General features: G+C 47.0%; 2 protein-coding genes across 8 annotated transcripts in view; both read right to left on the reverse strand.

Annotated features, from left to right (window-relative positions):
- LOC147423917 (uncharacterized) overlaps nt 1–19,654 on the reverse strand; it is a 144,275-nt gene that overhangs the window by 44,283 nt on the left and 80,338 nt on the right. For all 7 annotated transcript variants that reach the window (XR_015186542.1, XM_086501085.1, XM_086501084.1 and 4 more), the window contains exons 6-8: nt 9,742–9,951; nt 9,524–9,614; nt 9,277–9,379 (exon numbers count right to left, since the gene is read on the reverse strand). Coding sequence is in view for 6 of the 7 variants with exons in the window: in XM_086501085.1 (XP_086357211.1) it covers nt 9,277–9,379; nt 9,524–9,614; nt 9,742–9,951 (404 nt within the window). In the remaining variant the exon portion in view is untranslated. The remainder of the gene's footprint in view (nt 1–9,276; nt 9,380–9,523; nt 9,615–9,741; nt 9,952–19,654) is intronic.
- LOC147423919 (uncharacterized) lies at nt 3,630–6,173 on the reverse strand. Its single transcript, XM_086501335.1, has one exon. The coding sequence runs from the start codon at nt 4,482–4,484 to the stop codon at nt 3,630–3,632; it is 855 nt and encodes a 284-aa protein (XP_086357461.1). The 5' UTR covers nt 4,485–6,173.

A 19,654-nucleotide genomic window follows, 5' to 3' on the forward strand; every position in this document is an offset into this window, starting at 1 on the left:
TGGTGCTGGTACATGACTCTGCTCTAGATACTGATGGTGTAAGGTTAGTATCCTCGAGATCTCCCTCTGGTGACACCCATGTGTCCTGTATCCTGGGAGCCTCGGTCTCCGACGTGCCCTCTGAGACTCTGCCTGCAGAAGGGTAAGCCCTCTACTCTGTGTAGGTAGTGTGGGGGGGTCTGGCCCTGCTCGTCGGAAAAACTGTGTGATGGTAGTCTGTGTCCTGCTATCCTGACTCTGGCGTGGCTGTAACAACTGCTCTCTAACCTCTAAAGCCGCAACCAGGAACTGGCCAAACCTCCTCTGCTCTCGGCCTATCATATGCTGCTGTAATGAGTCTCCAATGCCATATCTCTCTCTCAGCTCTCTATATGCTGGGCATCTCATGACAAAATGCTCCTCACTCTCCACCTCCGTCTGGCAAATCCGGCATGTACGCTCCTCTCGTGGTATGCCTCTGGCTCTGCCACTCTCGATCTCTAGCTGATGTGATGACACTCGTAGCTGGCCAATGTTGACCCGAAGTCGGTGTGGCATGTACTCTTGCATGTATAATGGAATCTCAATGAATCCCTGCTCTGAGAACCTTAGAAAATGCTCATAGTAATATAGCATTTTAGGAGGTAGGGTGTCTGTGGGCCTGCGCTATGTCCTCTGAATATATGTATGCCATATCTCCTGTCTGATGACCCTATTTCGCTCAGAGCGTGAGAGGGTATAGGTCGGGGCCTGGGTGTCATACTGGAGTGGTGGTAGTCTATCGATATCAAAACCGTGCTGAGCTAGCCAATCTCTTGTTTGGGCATACCATGAGCTAGTGTCCCCTGCATGTGCCATCTCTCTAGATGCAATGAAGGCTCTATGAGAGATCCTAGCTGGATCCATATCTTTGAATCTGCGAAGAAGGTAAACAGTCTGAAAGAGTGCCTCTACCAACATCGGTGGTGCAGCCAGCTCAGCTCTAATAATGTCGTGTGGAACTGATGGCTTGCTGCGAATCATCCTGGAGATCATAATAATCTGTGGCCTCTCTATCTGTGTCCATACTGAGTCTGCCAGTCCCGGTCCCCAAATGGCTGAGGCATACATGAGTGCAGGTGTGACCAGTGTGTCAAAGAGCCACCCCTTCGTCCGGGGCTCCTGGAAGTGGGCCTGGTGGCACTGTCTCTCCATCAGAGCTAGTGATGCGTATCCTTTGGTAAGTCTATCTCTGGCTGCCTGTGTCATGGAGAAGGTCCCTGATGCTGCGGTGAATGTAACCCCCAGATATACATATGAGCTTGTCACTTCTATATCCCCTCCAGCTACTGTAAATCTACTCTATCGGCGATCTGAGCCGATGTATGAAATATGAGAACCTTGGTCTTGCCAAGGTTCACCGTGAGTCCTCTCTGTGAGCAGAAATCATCCAGGGCCTGCAAATGTAGTTGTAGTCCCTCTGCCGTCTCTAACATTAGGACAATATCATCTGCATATAAGAGTATGTGTACAGTAGTCCCTGCAATATCCACTCCCTCTCCACCCCTGTGCAAGATGAAGTCTACAATCTCGTCAATGTATAGACCAAAGAGTGTAGGTGATAGGGGGCAACCTTGTTTCACACCAATGGTGCTCACAAGGGTGTCAGATAATCCACCCGGGCATCTCACTCTGCCAGATACATGCTCATACAATGCATAGATCCCCCATGCCATCTCCTCTCCAATCCCAAGCGCAGCCAGACATCGGAAAAGTCTCTCTCTAGGTACTGTGTCAAATGCTTTGCGGAAGTCAACGAAGCAGCAATATAATCTCCTCTTCCTCACCCGTGTCTGGTCGATCAGACAACGAAGGGTGAAGATATGATCAATAGTAGAGAAAGCTCGGCGGAAGCCTGCCTGTCTTGGTGTCCTCATGCCCTCTCCCTCTGCTAGAGAACTGAGCTCCTCCTTTAAAACCGCACCATATAGTTTGGCCAGTATAGGACCAATCATGATAGTACGATATGTGCTAGGATCCATGGCATCCCCAGATTTGTGGATAGGCACGATGGTGTGCGCTGTCCACGACTCTGGGAATCCTTCTGAAAGCGCGCGGTTGAAGAGGTGGGCAATGAGTGGTGCCAATGCATCACAGCCATATATAAGATGCTCTGCCTGTAGGCCTGCCTGATCTCTAGCCCTCCCATGCTGTAGGTGGGATATAGCTTTCTTCACCATGTGGGTGGTGAAGAAAGTAGATGATGTGGGTTGGGTAGCCGATGGCGTAGGTATGGGTGGCTGTCCTGGGATCTCGTATAAGCTCGCGGCATATCTGTGCCATGTCGCTGGGTCCTGAATAGGAGTGGATGGCCTGGGAGGTCTGATCTGACGCCATGCCTCAGCACTATTCTTGCTCATGAGTAAACGATAGATGTCCCAATACTGGTGCTCCTCCCACTCCCGTCTTTTACGACGGGTAAGTGTCTGCATCTTGCGCTGAGCCTGGCGATGTGTAATCTCCCCTCTGATCTTCAGTATATGTAGGTGTCTGTGTAGATCTCGACATTCGTCGTCGTACCACCTGTTTTGTGGCATAGTGCCAGTGCGTGGGGGGTGTGTGTGTATGCGATGTGGGAAACTTTGAGTGGCTGACTCGTGTAAGATGGATGTAATGTGTGTGGTGAGTGTGTCCAGAGGTGCTGTGGGGTCTAAGTGTATAAGGTGCTCATGCAGGTGATGTATATAAACAGGAGTGAGCTCATGAGTGAAAGAAATGGTAGTGTAAGTGTGAGGGGGGGAGGCGGGGGGGTCAGCAAGCTGTGTAGCAAAAAGGGAGAATGTGAGATAAGTATGATCCGCCCCTATCGGTGTGCGTGCAACGCTGAAGGAGTGTATAAGCTCTGCTGTCTGGGTAGAGCCCAACAAATAGTCTACTGTGCTCTCGCCGCCACTGTGTGGGAAGCAAGTGAATCCCCCAGAGTCTGGCCACCTCGCCATCCCGTTATAAATAACGAGATGGTGCCTGCTGCCAAGCTCAAGAAGGTGTCTGCCATATCCAGTGTTGTCCTGTCCCCCATCTGCAGACACTCTAGTCACCCCCATGTCCTCTGCATCAAGTGCCCTCATGATCTCCGGCTGCTCCATATCATAGATCTCACACTGTCGGCTCTGTGTCCTCCCGTTGAAGTCCCCCATGAGGAGGACTTCCCCGAGTGATGTGTAGTGAGAAATGTCCTCCGACAGTCGAGAGTAGGGGTCCTGGATAGCATATCGTGATCCATGTGGTGAAAAGTAGCATATGGCAATGTATAGCCCTCTCTCGTGGGTGAGCTCTAGCCGTACCCACATATAGCATGCCTCCTCGTCTCTACTCATCACCTGTATCCGGTTGTGTAAGCTCTGTTTGAATAGTATGGCCACCCCTCTTGATCCCCGAGCTGTACTCTGTCAAGTGATGGTCCTGTAAGTCGACTCCCACTGGAATCCTGTGACAACAGGTAGTCCTCTCTCTGGGCTCTCATGTGTCTCCGTAAAACATACAAAGTCATGCTCACTGATGATCTCCTCTAGGCGCTCCGGATGTGTCCATATAGAACCATTGCAGTTCCAGACTGCCCCTCTGAGTGGTGTCTCCTATGCTAGTGTATGTGTCTCATAGGTCCCGAATCCCTATGAGATTGGGCGGCCGTCGATGAAGATTCTACCATCTCGAAAGAAGGCCTTTTTACCTTCTTTCCATGCCTGAAGGACCCTGGGCATGCATGATTTCCTGTGCTCGATCTGCATCCTAGTGAGGTCCTCGTCCATAAAGATATGGCCGCCCTGGAGGCCTCGTAAGAGCACCCTTTTGCGAAAAAAGGTGGTGCGGTCCTCATCTCCTCGTAACTGCATGATCAACGGGCGAGCTCGAGTGGTGTCACGGCCAGCTCGCCATGCCTTTGTAAAAGGCATAGTCTCTTTGTAGCCTAGTTGGCTACAAAGCTCTCGTGCATCCTCCTCTGCTGAAGGTCCCTCTTTAAGGCCAGTGATCCTAACATTGTGTTTCCTCATCTGGCGCAATCGCTCCTCCTCGAGAGTAAGCTGAACCCTCAAGTGCTCTCCCATGTGAACCTCCTCGCATACCTCCTTCTTGATATTCTTTTTAACTACTTCCACCCATCCCGATTGTTTGGCCTCCATTTCTGTCTGGATCTCTTCTTTGATGTCTGCTTTCCATTTATTTTTGATCTCTACCTCTATGTCTTCGAAGCTCGAGATTTCCCCCTCTTCCCTAGAGATCCGGAGGTGGTTGATGCTTTCTTGTATACGGTGTATCTCCGTGTTGGAGGTGTCACGGAGTTCTTCGAATGCTTTCTTCCAGGCCTCCTTTTCTTCTGTGAGGCCTCTGATGTTATCCTCCATCTGCTTCATCTTTTCCGTCATCCTCCTTACTTCGGCGTTCAGTGCCTTGTCCGCCTCTTTCTTTGCCTGTGTGATAGCTCTGGCTATCATGTCCTCCACTTCTTTCCTGTCGAGAGGTGCCATGGTCGAGCTCGAGGAGGCGAGGCTGAGCGCACGGGAAGCCTAGTGTTTACAGTCCATCCCCCTGAATGTTGAGATACTAATGGATATGAGCGTGGCCTGGGCTGCCCGTCTCTGGGTTGCTGTGATGGTGGAGCTGCAGCACAATGCAGCACAAGGCGAGAGGTGTGCAGGGGCGAGAGGTGGACTGAAGGCGAGAGAGAGAGAGAGAGAGAGAGAGAGAGAGAGAGAGAGAGAGAGAGAGAGAAATGAAATGAAATGTTATATTAACGTCTTCAAAAGGCCAAAATGACCTATGAGACCAATCAGTTACAAAATAGTGAATCTAATACCATGTCTGGGTACAAAAGAACTAGAAAAGAACTAGAAGTGGAACAAAATACTACTACTACTACTACAATCTAAAACTACGTGGGTGTAGCAGCTGATACAATAGGTACCCGGTAAACTGGATGTAACAGTGTGTGAAACAAAGATGGAAGAAATGGTGAGGATCCATCCTCATCTGAAGGTGAGAGAGAGAGAGAGAGAGAGAGAGAGAGAGAGAGAGAGAGAGAGAGAGAGATGAAATGAAATGTTATATTAACGTCTTCGAAAGGCCAAAATGGGACCAGAGCGTTACAATGTGGTGGATTTGATACGAAGTCAGAGTAACAAAATGAAATGACAAAATGAATAAAAATTCGATGGAATCCTAAACTGGTAGGTCTAAACTAAGCAGCTAGGTGGGATAGCTAAATCACAAGTCACAAGAGATCCAACATCGGTCGCTGGCGGATCTCATCAATCTCCTCCATGGTCAGCAATCTGATCGGGCGTCGTGCATGTCGGGCCAAAGTGATCCAAATCCTCTGATGTAGCCTCCATCGATGTTGTGTAGTCCTCCGCAGTCGTGGGCGTCTGGATCTCCCCAGCTCAGTCGCTCCGTCAATCAGTGTGCCTCTGGTGTGAGGCGACAAGATCTACTGTGGTAGTAGCTCCTCCGGGTGTCCAATGTCTGCTCTAAAGAAGTCTGTGATGTGTCTCTAAGATTGGCTGGCCTCTCCTCTCAGCACGCTCTCTCAGCGTCTGCGCAGCTTGAGCAGAAACAAACCCAGACATCTCTGATTTTCGTACCTCATGACTTTGGAGAGTGGTCCAAAGCCCTCTCTGAACAAGCAGTGGAAGCGGCCTCATATCTCATAGTAGATGGGGCAGTGGCATGTGTAGTGTAACTCTGTCTCAGGCTCCATGTCACACAGGGGGAATGTCCTGGCCTTTGCTGGTACTTCGCTATATCTCCCAGTCTCGATCCGCAGCTCGATCCGCAGCTGGTGTGAAGATGTGCGTATCTGGCCAATAGCACACCGTATCCCATGAGACAAGTGGGTGTCCATGTATCTGGGCCTCGTCACAAAACCATCTGCCGTAAGTTGGAGAAGATGCTCTCTGTAAAAAGCCATCTTCGTGCCCAGCTCCTGTACTGGCTATATCCATGCCCTCCTGGTGTCTAGCTGAATCAGGTCCTGGCGGTGATCTCGGACTGTGTAAGAGTTAGAGAGGGTGCATCCAGTGAGTTCTGGAGGGGGGGGGGGGGGGGGAGAGAGAGAGAGAGAGAGAGAGAGATGAAATGAAATGATATATTAACGTCTTCGAAAGGCCAAAATGAACTATGAGACCAAGCTGTTACAACATAGAGAGAGAGAGAGAGAGAGAGAGAGAGAGAGAGAGAGAGAGAGAGAGAGAGAGAGAGAGAGAGAAAGAAAGAGAGAGAGAGAGAGAGAGAGAGAGAGAGAGAGAGAGAGAGAGAGAGAGAGAGAGAGAGAGAGAGAGAGAGAGATGCTACATTAATGTCATCAAAAGGCCAAAATGACCTATGAGACGGAAAGGTTATATCCATGTGTGACTCTAGTATAGCGTTAGGGGAACACCTTATCATCCAGGTGGTTCGTAGAGATGGGAGTGCCCACTATATGTGGGTCAGAGTTAGAGCGGAGGAGGGAAGAGCTCTCTACATTTCCATATGTTACTTCCCTCCTAGCACATCTCATTATGCTTCACCCAAGGGGCAGTCACCATACATGATACTAGATCAGGATATTTAATAGTGCATTGACGAGATCTATGTCACAGGGCCTCCCACTTGCGCCCTTCCGGTTCTTGTTCTTTGCGGAGGCTCTCAGCAGTTATCACATGGATAAGGATATTGTGCTCACGGGCGGGTGTGCTGATTGAATGACGCAAGACATTTACTTGGATTAGTTGCACACCTACCCCTAATTGGTCCCTTGGAGAGCGCTTCAATGGATTCCCCCTGGACAGCAGTGCGATATGTGGGTTGCCAGGTTGGGTTTGATTTGACACCAGAGAAACACATTATCCCCCTCTTTTTGAGTATTTGGAGAAAGCTTGTACATCGGACCTCAGCTTGCTTGCCCTTGGCAAGATGCATTGTGGTGACCAACCAGGTGCTTTTGGCGACAATGTGGTACATTTACCTCCTACAGGGCCTTTTTGGGTTCTAGCCATAGTAACAGGGAATGGCCGTTTTCAGGTCTCCGTTCCCCGTTCCCATTCCAAGTTCCCGTTCCGAATCCCCGTTCCGTGTTTCAAACGTGAGTACCCGTAACAGGGAATGGCATTTTGTTCCGCGTTCCCGTTCTGTTTTCCTGTTCCTGGTAACTATGGTTCTAGCATAGACCAGATACAACGAAGAATCATGAACTTCCTATGGTACGCTGATAGAGGTGGACAGCCCCCCTGCGCCACAGTTTGCCTGGTTGGTCATCACACCACCTCATGCATAGGGTGGTCTTTGGCTCATTGATCCTACTCGCAGAGTAGGGCCATGCCAGGGAAGCTCAATTTCTCATGGGCTCTTCCTGGGTGGTAAGCGTTGGAAGGCGGAGCATCTTGCCACGATTCACACTTGAGTTGCCTTGCAAATGGTCTGTGGCACCCAGAGATTAACAATTTTAACAAAGATACTCAGAGTCCGATTGAGCTGACGAAAGGAGGACAAATTCACCATGAGCCTGCCAGCCAGGAGCATCTTTCCAGGATTCACACTCAAGTTCCCTCACAAATAGTCTGTGGCACGCAGAGATTAACAATTTTCACAGAGATACGCAGAGTCGGATTGAGTCGACGAAGAGAGGACAAATTCCCTGCTTAGGGTCTGGGAGATGTTGCGCTCGTGCCTGAGCCCGAGTCGGATGGCTTGTATGGAGGAGCATCTTTGACAGCCTCTGATCTAGAACCCCTTGCCTTGCACATAGCACAGACATACGTTGGGTACTAGGCCACATGTAGCTTTGGGTCCCATGGAAGCTGGTCCAGCTGAGAGTTTTGAAAAATAGTAGCATGAGGTGCAGACAGACATACTGAGCCTCATAACGGGGCAGATTGTCCATGCAGATTGGCACATACCTGCAGGCCCCACTGGATGGAAGCTTTTACACTGCTAAAGATTCTGATTGCAGTCAGAGCCTGCAAGATGAGGGGAAGTGTTTTGTTTTGCAGTAGAGGAGGAGGGCTGGCTTTCTTGCATTCAGTGCAAGGCGGCTGTGGTCTCGGAATGCACTTTTCAGGTGATCAGAGTGCTTGTTGCATACGGATGACACTGGTATCTTGACCTAGATCTAGAGGATAGCAGCTCACAGTACAGGCTTCAGAGCTCAACCTCTAGCTCAGCTAGAGTGCCCTTCCACTATGCGGCTTGGCTTGGTAGGCATATATTGATGTCGACGCCGCAGGCCATTCCAGTAGCATTACAACACTGGCACTAGCAGTGGATCCCAAATGAGTTCATCGTAGACTTTTAGACTTGGCTTTGGGCTAGCCACCAAGTTTGTTGGATTACTATCTTTTAGTGGCTGGTCACACTATAGGACGGCAGTAGGGGTCTAGCCTGCACATGGTGGACAACCCTCGCTTTGCCTTGGTTGCACTACTGACTCACTGTTGTGGGCATCCTTTGGAGACAAAGAGGCACAGTCTGTGGGATTCCCCACAGGCTTAGCAGATTTGGCTCATAATTCTCCCTGTGATGGCGTCCTGGACTCACGCTTGGGGATTGATGGCATGGTCAGTCTGTTCACAGCCAGCACTTGGATATAAGACAAAGCAAGACTTTTACTTGGGGAGCAGTAGCATGCTCACTCCGTTCAGGGCCAGCACTTGGATATGAGGACAGCTTAGGGCTCAGGCTCCAAATTGGACAATCTCAGCAGTGCCCAATGCCTGCTTTCTAACCAAGAGCTTGAACGCAAGAAATGAAATGAAATGTTATATTAACGTCTTCAAAAGGCCAAAATAACCTATGACACCAATCTATTACAAAATGGTGAATCTAATAGAGAGAGACCCTAGATGGGAGCTGATCAGTAGCCTTAGCCTATGGTTCGTATGGTGGGCCTGCTGCAACAGAGTTTTTGAGGGCAGACAGCAGATTCCAACAGTGACCGTGCGGGCCTTGTAGTTGGAGCTGATACACACAATCCGCAGTTGGTATGCCAGGCTACACGGTAGCTCTGGCAGAGCAGAAAGATAGTGCTAGGCTTTCATACGCTGTGGCGGCCAGGGCCTGGGCCAGAGTATCCAATGGCATTATCAGCCACCTGCATGCCGTGTCCTCCTCCCAACTTTATATTTATTTATTTTTCCAGCATGGCAGAGTCCACCTTTTTCTCTTGTATGAAGTACCCTCTTGCTAGGGGGGATGCAGCCCATTGGGCAGTTTCAAAAAACTAAGATATTTTTCATGCAAAAAAAAAAGGCTTATCACTAGGTCAAAACCCTGATCTCTATCAAGTACCTCAAATCCGCGGAAGACCTTAACAGTTTGGCCAATTGCATGCCATCTTCGAAAGCTAGATTTGCTCCTTGCCCTAAAGATGGTGTCACGGCATGAACAGCATCTGCACCATGGAGAAGACAAACGTATCAAGGAGTTTCCAATGTTTACTCCCTAACATACATTGGTTTCACGTTTTCAAAACTAGCATATAAACCTACAATAATAGACAGTTAATTTTAAGTGCCAAATGGAGAATAAGCATTACCTCCAAGAAGAACAGTGTTTCCCTGAAACCATGTTGAAAGGACCGGGAAATCAAGTACCCGCCGCTCCAAAATAAGGGTGGGCTCTGTTACCTGATCAACAGACAGAATTATCTTGTAAAGATTGCCAGTTTTTTTTGTTTGCTCTGCAAAAACCTTTGTAAATTGTCTATCTACAAGTGCCAAAATGTGGTACATGAGACAATTTCACATTTCAAACCTGAATAATAGACGTTGCGAGGCTAAACCCTTCAAAATAATTCAGTAATCGTTCTTTCATTTCTTCTGGTGTCTTGGAGCGAATTTTGGTGCTGCCTTCAACATAGTCATCCTCGACACTGAACGCCCAGTAAAGCTTGTCTTGCACTCCATTGATGATAAAAACAGTTCGCCCATTGAACAATGATGCATATGAGCCTGCCTTCAAACCCTGCGAAAATAGGAAGAACACAGGCAAAACTTATTAGATGAAAAAAGAGATGAGCATGAAAACTAATACTATGCATCAAAATCATCAAGCAGACCAGATATTTCCTTGCTTAATTAATAGATTAGAGGCTTTAGACCTCAAGTTTCAAATTTATTTAGCGTAATTACTGCAGGCCTCACCAAAGGCCGCCAACTTTTGTATCAATGCCGACAATCTAAACCGCTGTCACAATGAAGGCTCTAGCTGCAACTGTTACAAGGTAGATCTCAATAGATCCCAACCCTCATTTGAAACACACACACACACTTTTTTTTTGTAAATCTTGTTTTTAGAATTTACACGTCGGAAACCTCAAAGCGAGGAAGACTGACAAAAAATAAGGGATACAAAAAGCGGAGCACCATGAGGCTCCGAGGACTAGAAACAGTCAAAGTAAATCCTGTAGGCATCAAGAGTGATGTCGCCAGCATCATGAGCGAAATGCAACGCTTGACCAAGCGGCAATTTGAAATAGGGAAAGGGGTCAACGTCAATACCTTGAAACATTAATGATTCCTATGGTGCCAGATGGCCCACAAAATCCAAAATCTGACCCAATTAAAAAACACCGTAAACTGAGATTGTGGAGACTGGAGCACCCCAAAAAGCCAGAACCGTCTGTGAAAAATGCCAGAAGGAAAACGCAGCCGAAGAGCAGCTGACACTTGTCGAATGAAGACTTCGGAGCAGCAACAACCCCACAATAAGTGTGGCATAGTCTCCTTAGCTTCATGGCATCTGTCACACGATAGGCACCACGTGCAAACGGAAAAGAATAGACTGAACAGACTTTTAGCACTTCAATAACAACTAAAATGAAAGAGATGCATGACACACGAGACGGGGGATGGCGGAATTCCACCCCAAGAGAGCACTGGCCCCAAACCTTGACGCCCCTTTTGGTATTTCTTTATATAGCTTGAACTCAGTACAACTCCGGTACTTTTTTGTTTTGTTTTGTTTTAAGAGTCGGGTTGGGCACTCCTGGCCGCTCTCCTCATACACCAAAAAAGTGCACAAGAAGAACGACCAAGACTATGCACCCAGGCTCCTAGGGCAAATGCTTTTGTCAATAGTTTCCTCTGGACTACGTGAGGCCAGAAGTATCTACAGTCTTAGAGCCATGCCCTTGAGAGACCCATTTCATTGACTAGTGATGGGCGTGACAGTGACCAAGTACCTCTATTCAGAGGCCCAGGTACTGCGGGACTTGCTTCAGTCTTCCCTTTGGAGTTGCCTCTTCCAGGTAACTTATCGCTCACCTCACTAAACTCCGGTACTCAGTACAACTCAGGTACTCCAGACTCTTCACCTCCACACGAGAGCGTGCTAGAGACTGAGCCCATGGCACATATTTAAAGGCCCTTGGCCTATGAAAAGCAGTTACATGAAAAGCTTCAAACTCAAAAGCATCTGGCACAAAAACATCTTCCCAAAAGCTGCCAGCGCAAAACAGGGAATTCCGTTCAACTGCCACGTCAGCAACTGCCAGCGCAATTCGCGAAAGCTCGTACAGCTTGCCAGGCCGTCAATGTAAATCCCATGCGTCCGTACAACTGCCACGTCATCACCTTTTCGCAAGAGATTGAGTGTGTGTGTAGGGTCCCTTTTTATATTAAGGGCTTAGGTCCCTTGGGCCCGGGGACCCGTAAGTTGGTGGGAAGTCTTCATTAATAGGCCACTCGGCCAAACTTTGCAAGTTGGTGAAACTTCTTCTGCTGCTTCTAGGGTTTAGGCTTCTCGGCCGAGATCTACACGTTGGCTCCGTTCTTCAGTGGCTAGACAAGTCAGCAGTTTGTGACATCCCCCCTTCTTGAAAGAAAGTAATCGTCCACGATTACAACATATTTGCAAAACAACTCAAGCTAGCTCAAAAATTTCAGAGGGTCATTTCGAGGGACTATAGGTTTTTTCATCCCAGACTGATATCATCGGTCGTTGGCTTCCTAGAAAAAATTCATCCAATAAGAAATATTTAGTGGTTGGCACATCACAATGCAACACAAATGCTCACATAAGCATGTTACAAGACATAGAAACATAAAGCCGTTGATGAACACTCCCCCCGCAAATAACCATCCAAGTCCGGGCCATGAGCTGTCCAACGACTCCCTCGTCACTCCTCCCGCATAACCTAAAAAGGTCCGGGCCGGGAGATATAGAGGCCTTTTACAACCAAACGCCTCCCAGACCGCAGCATGAGTCGTTTGGAGGTGCTAAGAGTAACCACTGCTCACTCTTCTTAATACTCCCACCCGTAAATAACCACAAGGGTCCGGGCCATGAGTAAAAACAACACCTTTCAAACATTCAAAACTCCCCTCGCAAATAACCACAAGGGTCTATTCCAAGAGTATGTGCAAGCATTCTCAAACATCATTTCTCACTACTCCAACTCGGGAGTAAATTACCAATCAAAAACCAATATCAAAGCCAAAGTCAAACAATTCAAATCTTCACCAAGACAGGTTCAAAACAGATACCATCCATTTCAAACAAATTCCAAATAGGATCACCAAACAAGTTCTCAAACTGAACTCAAACTTAAAAGCAATCTTGACATCAGTCGAGCTCGAAAAGACAACTGGCTTTCCATCCTGAAACCTACACCAAGATTAGGGTTAGATTTCTTCCATAAGGTTGTAGCCGACCGCAGCATGGTTCATAAGCGCTTGAAAAGTTGAAACAAGCCTCAACAGACAGTGTTCCTGTGGTGGTGATGGTAGTCCCAAAACATAGCAATCACACTGGACCTCCAAGGTTATCAGCTCGAAAGAGACACTTGGTGAGAGATGTCGAGAAATTTCAATTTTTAATCTGCTAGGATTTCTGTGGCAAGCCTTTCAGGATACCCCACTCTGCCAGAAGTTGCAATTTGAAGGAAGATGTCTAAAGGCACATAACTTCGGGCAAAATTTTTCTTGAAAGCTTGCCAAGTCCTTGGAGTGTGTGGCTTGGTAGCTATAGACATCCACCACAGCATCGCACTGCCTTTGAGAAAAATAGCGATCTTTATGGCTTATGTCTTGTAAGACAGAGCGATGAAGACGGGAGCGCGCCCGATGCCGGATGAAGTAAGGGTGGGAGAGGCTAAAAAGTCTGGGGTTGGGGCACGAAGATACTTTAATAAAATCCCTTTAAAACTTGGAAGCGCCATCTTGCTCCGTCTGCTATTTGGTAGGACTCGTATGCTTTCAAAAAAGCACATGCGTGAAGCTTTGATACCACTGTCACAGGACGGGCACCACGTGCCAATGTAAAAGAACAGATTCAATAGACTTTTAGCACTTCAATAACAACTGAACTGAAAGAGATGCATGACACATGAGACGGGGAGTGGCGGAATTCCACCCCAAGAGAGCACTCGCCCCAAACCTTGGCGCCCCTTTCGGTATTTCTTTAGATTGCTTAAACCCAGTACAACGCCGGTACTCCAGACTCTCTGCACCTCCACGCGAGAGCGTGCCAGAGACTGAGCCCATGGCACATATTTAAAAGCCCATGGCCTATGAAAAGCTCAAACTCGAAAGCATCTGGTCCAAAAACATCTTCCCCAAAAGCTGCCAACGCAAAACAGGGAATTCCGTACAACCGCCACGTAAGCACCTGCCATCGCAACTCGCGGAAGTCCATACAACTGCCACGTCATCAACGTAAGTCATGGACGTCCATACAACTGCCGCGTTCACCTTTTTTGCCAGAGATTGAGTGTGCGTGGTTCCGTTTTATTTTAAGGGCTTTAGGTCCTTAGGCCCCATCGCACGGGGTCCCATAAGTTGGTGGGAACTCTTCTTTCAAAATAGGCCACTCGGCCAAATTTCACAAGTTGGTGAAACTTCTTCTGCTGCTTCTAGGGTTTAGGCTTCTCCGCCCGGATCTGCAAGTTGGCTCCGTTCTTCAGTGGCTTGACACGTCAGCAATTTGTGACAGCATCTTAGGCAGCGAGAAGGCGCAATATGCCGTGCATGTAATAAGCTGCCGTCACAAGAAAATACCTTCCTTCAAAGGTAGATGACTCTGCCAAATGCTAGACAATGTTCGTTGCCACCACAAGGATGACTTGGAGAGTGACCACAACTGATTACCATGATGCACAATCCACACATCAGATTGCAGGAGGCATAGACATTGCCAGCTGAAATGCATTTCAATCTCAATCTGGTAGCAAGATTCCAATCAGAGAAGCGGGAGTCCACATCCATAGGAGGAATGGCTGAGTGATCAGCAAGCACGCTTTGAATTTCCCGCCAAAAAGAAGAATAGTGGAGACTTAACCAAAAATGGGACACCGGATCAGCAAACGAAAGAACATGACAGTGTCATCCACCACCTGATGCACCTGGCAGATTCCTTTTTGGGAAATAAAATATGCTTGGCGAGGAGACCATTGAACCAAAGGTAAAGAGAATGCCCTGCTCTAATGCAGACTCTCCAATTGAAGAGTTACCCAGAGGGGATTGTCTACCATGCCATACGAAATGCGAAATGACAACCTTTCAATCAACAATGAGAGAAGAAGGAAAAGGACATCCATGAATGTGTCCTTCAAGCTTCCCAAAAATAACGTCCCAATATGTCGGCTGCCAGTGACAAATAGACGGTGGGACAATATGTGCACACAAATGTGACACCATGAGAGCCCAGGGTTGTTGCTGCTCCACCAAGACTGGCAATAGCATAGCTTTCCGAGCCAGAACATGACGTCACAGGTCCAAAATATTTAGCCCTTCAAGTGGCTTGGGAGAACACAACTTGTCCATAGATAAAAGCCGAAGACCCCTCATGCTAGACGAGGTCCGCTGGAAATGCTCTAGAATACTAGACATAAGGGACTGCAAGCACAACTGAGACCAGGATAACAAAGGTAAGTTAAACTGCACATAAGCCATGAGAATGCCTAGACAATCTTGAGACGCACATGTAGTGGCCGAGTGGACAATTTCCCATAAATGCAGACGTTGGCCTGCCCAATCCAATTTCTGCGCAACTGATACATCCTAAGCCGACGGATAACCCAAATGGCGAACTAAAACGTGCGGGGGAACAATTTCCCCAAGCGACAATATCTAAAGCCAATCACATTTTCAAATGTAATAGCTTGGATTTACGAAAATTGCTGCCAATGCAAACAAGTGAAGAGTATGCATAATTTGCTGTACATCATCATAGTGATTGCGAGGCATAAATAGATAATCATCCACATAGGCCTGACCGATAAAGTGTTGTCCAGAAGGTAATGTTAGGCCATGCAATCTCCCAGTCCCTCCCTCTCTCTCTCTCTCTCTCACACACACACACACACACACACACAAAAGACTTGGTGTAAAGATTGATGACGTGGAAGTACGGACGACCGGAAATCATGCTGGCTGATGATGTGGCAGACTTTACGGACACTTCCGCATTCTGCGCTCATGCTTGCTGACGTGGCAATTGTACGAATTCCCTGAAATTATGCTGACAACTTTTGGAAGATCATATGCTTTTAGTCATGTAAGCTTTTGATGTAACTGCTTTTGGTGGCCAAGGGCCTTTATATATGGACTGTGGGCTCTTTCTCTGGCATTCTACCACGTGTAGGTGCACAACATAGCCACGAGTGATATATTGAGTTTAAGCAATATAAAGAAATACCGAAAGGGGCGCCAGGGTTTGGGGCCAGTGCTCTCTTGGGGTGGAGCTCCGCCACTCCGCGTCTCATGTGTCGTGCATCTCTTTCAGTTCAACCGTTTGAAGTGCTTAAAGATTGTTCCATCTGTGGGCACATGATGTCCTTCTGTTACAGTGGTATCAAAGCTCCAATCGTGTCCTTTTTTGAAAGGGGACCGGTCCTACCAAGAACAGACAGAGTACAAAAGCGTTTATGGATTCTGCGACATACTTTAGCGACATCTGTAACAAACACCCAAGTCAAGATTCTACCGTGACACAACAGAGATTCACTTCAAAACAATTCACAAAAGACGACATGGCCCGACGTAGTTGCGTGCCAAGAGGTATTGGCCCCAAAGACTGGCGCCGCTTTCGGTATTTATTTTTATATTAATCTGTGTGCAAAGTACAAAGAGCTCGCGGGTGCTCACTCTCAGTCTTTGCTCCAGATGCGCTGAGAAGTGAGGCCCTTGGGCTTATTTATTCTTACAAGGGATGCCTAAAAGCAGAGCCAAAAAAAGTTAAACTCAAAAGCTTCTAAAATTAAAGCAATTGATCTCTACAAGCTGGCAACGTGATTTGTGGAAATCCACATAGTCCGTACAATCCGTACAACCAACTTAAAACGCGGAGGTCCGTACGGTGCCACGTCAACCAGTCAACGTGTTTTGCGAGTTTCCGTACACTGCAACGTCAGCCTGTCGGCCCATTTCACGAGATCAGCAGGGTGTGTGTGTGTGTGTCCGGGGGACTTGCCACATCACCAGTTTGTGACATACCCCCCTCTTGCAAGAATTGTATCGCCCTCGATTACGCCTGCAAAATAGACAGAGGCCATAAACTGTCTTAGTAGACACTGACTGTTAGTATCGACGCACTAGACACGACACATCTAGCATTTGTACAAAACGACAATCACATCACTGGACATCATAGGACATCACTTGACATCAAAGGACATCACATGACAAATCACAGACAAATTCATTCCACATCTTAGACCATGACCAATTGGCAACGTATTTAGTAATCGCATCTAGATCCATTCCGGACCTAACAAATGCCCGATTAACTAATCCTTATTGCAATCATGTCTATACACATTTATGAGACCGAAATGCTGCAGTCATTTTGTCCTTCAGTTCCTGCACTCAAACAAGTCAAGTACAGATCAATCATTTTTATTTTCGGGAATTCTAGTTATAAAGTCATACAGCAGAATACTACTCAGCCCTTTAGTATCCTTGAAACCCAAAGGGGACATCAGTGACTCTATTCAAAATCGGCGTAATCTGTTGACAAAGGAGCGGAGTGACTCCCCTTTTGTGCAAACCCACTGCACTAGATTCACCTTCGCTGAAGTCTCAGTTCTATCGGAGTAGACTATGCTAAACCGAATGCTTCAAGGTAAAGTTCCAAAATCTGAGGAGTATTTGCTAGGTCCTCCTCCATCCACTTCGCATCCAATGCAAGATAGTTCTTGAACTTAACCAAGAACCGCCTAATCACTTTACCTTTTATCTTTCTGTCCTTGTGTGCCAAAATCTATTCTGGAACGAGTATCTCCTTGCTTTCCTTCACTTCGGCTTGCTCATCAGGCTCCCCATCTTCAGGCACATCGCCTTTAAAAGGCTTCAATAGACTCACATGAAAAGCATTGTGAATCTTCCAAGTATCGGGCAGCTTCAGTCTAACAGAGACATCATTTATCTTTTCTTTTATCTAGAAAGGGCCATAATACCTCATGCTAAGCTTTGGAAAAAGCCGCTCCTTTCCCTTTTTCTTTCTTGGGTGTGCCTTCTCAAAATGTACGAGCACCCAATCGTCTTCCTTTAATTTCAAATTGTGATGGTGTCGATCTGCTACCTTCTTGTGTCGTTCCTGAGATTTCGCTAAAGCCTCCCGGACCTTGGCAAATGTGATGTCCAAGTCCCTTGTGTACTGGTCGGCTTCAAAAATTGTATCTTTCGTGCTAAGGAAGGGTGAACCTTCGGAGCACCTTCAATGATCTCAAATAGCGCCTTCCCCGTCAAAGAGTGAACCATGTTTTTGTAGGCAAATTCCACCAAGGGCAATGTTTTTTCCCATTGAGTATTCTGTTAGAAATGTAAGACTTCAATAAATCCAGTACAACTGAATTTGCAATCTCAGATTGCCCATCTTTCTGCCGGTGAAATGATGACCAAAACTACAACCGTGTGCCAATGTTCTCCCAAATAGCATTGCAAAACAAACTTGTGAACCGGGGATCTCTATCGGAGACTAATATCTCAGGCATGCCATCTAGTCTGAAAAATCTCAGGCATGCCATCTAGTCTAAAAATCTGTGCAATGAACATTCTCGCCAAATGATCCGGCTTGATTGTTTGCTTCACTAGAATAAAGTTAGCTTGCTGGTGAATCTATTGATGACAGTCCAAATGCCATCATGTCCACTCTGTGTCTTTGGGAGATCAAAAATGAAATCCATAGCAATACTTTCCCAGGGGCGGGTGGGAATGGGTAAAGGCTACAACAATCCCTGTGCTTATGCCTGTCAAACTTGGCCTTCTGGCATACTAAACAACTGCGTACAAAGTCGTCCACATCCTTCTTGAGTCTCGGCCAGAAGAAGTAACACTCCACACCTTTCAAGGTGGTGTCGATGCCACGGTGACCCGTAAAAGGTAGACAATGGCACTCAGTCAGAACCTTTTTCCTCAACGGTTGTGTAACACACAACATCGTTTTCTTCATCAAGTAGCCATCCCGTATGGAATATCCCGCTACTACCTCCCCATTCTGTATTCGAGTGAATACATCGGAAAAATCCGGATCTGTGGCGTACTGATCAACCATGTCCTCGAAGCTTCTACGATGAATTGCGGAAATAGCCAAGACGAGGGGCTTCCGAGACAAAGCACCTGCCACCAAGTTCTTTTGTCCCCGAACATGGACAATCTGGAAGTGAAACTCTGACAAGATGTTAGCCCACCGGATCTGCTTTTTTGAAAGCTGCTTCTGTGACAAGAAGTAGCGTAAACTCTGATGATCACTGAAGACTGTGAAGTCGGCTCCAAGTAGGTAATGTCGCTATTGAGTAAGAGCATGGATCATTGCCAAAAGCTCTTTCTTACAAATGTGTGCTGTCAATTCTGGCCTTGAAAACAATCGGCTTTCATAGGCAATCACATGGACTTCTTGCATTAAGACCGCTCCCAGACTACGACCACAAGCATCACAATATACTTGAATGACTTTTGCAAATCCGGCAAAGCCAATACTAGTCCAATAGTCAATTTCTCTTTTAGTGTCTGAAAGGCAGTCACCTCTGTGGGTCCCCACAAGAAAGGGACTCCTTTCTTTGTCAGAATGTGCAAAGGGAAAGCTACCTCTGCAAATTTTCGAATGAACCGCCGGTAGAAAGAACACAAACCCAAGAACCTTCTAACTTCATGAACATTCTTCAAATCGGGCCAATCACGTATAGTCTCAATCTTGGCCGGGTCCATCTGTACTCTGCTGCTGAGACGATGTGTCTCAAAAAGTGTATCTTTGACAAGAAAAATTCACTCTTTTTGGCATTGATAACTAACTTGTGATCTCGCAATGCCTAAAAGACCTATAGTAGATGGTGTCTATGTTTTGCTTCATCCTTAGAGAAGACTATAATGTCATCAAAGAAAGTGCTGACAAATGATCTATACTCTTTGAAAATCCTATCCATCATTCGGTCGAAAGTCGTTGGAGCATTGGTAAGGCCGAAAGGCATCACCAAAAATTCATACAAACCGAAGCTTGTCCGAAAGGTTGTCTTGTAGACATCTCTCGATGCGATTCGGATCTGATGATATCCGCTTTTCAAATAAATCCTGCTGAAACAAGAGGATCCCTGAAGTCGGTCAAGAATATGATCGATCCTTGGAATCGGAAATCTGTTCTTGATGGTGATTTTATTGAGAGCTCTGTAATCAATGCACATTCTCCAAGATCCGTTTTTCCATTATACCAACAACACTCGAGAGCAGTAGGA

This window comes from Adiantum capillus-veneris, chromosome 26, assembly GCF_014529385.1.
Source record: "Adiantum capillus-veneris isolate H3 chromosome 26, ASM1452938v2, whole genome shotgun sequence".
In the NCBI taxonomy this organism is placed as follows: Eukaryota; Viridiplantae; Streptophyta; class Polypodiopsida; order Polypodiales; family Pteridaceae; genus Adiantum; species Adiantum capillus-veneris.

What these genes read in the sequence shown, in the direction of transcription:
- LOC147423919 (XM_086501335.1), bottom strand. Translation starts at nt 4,484, where the DNA reads ATGGCACCTCTCGACAGGAAAGAAGTGGAGGACATGATAGCCAGAGCT.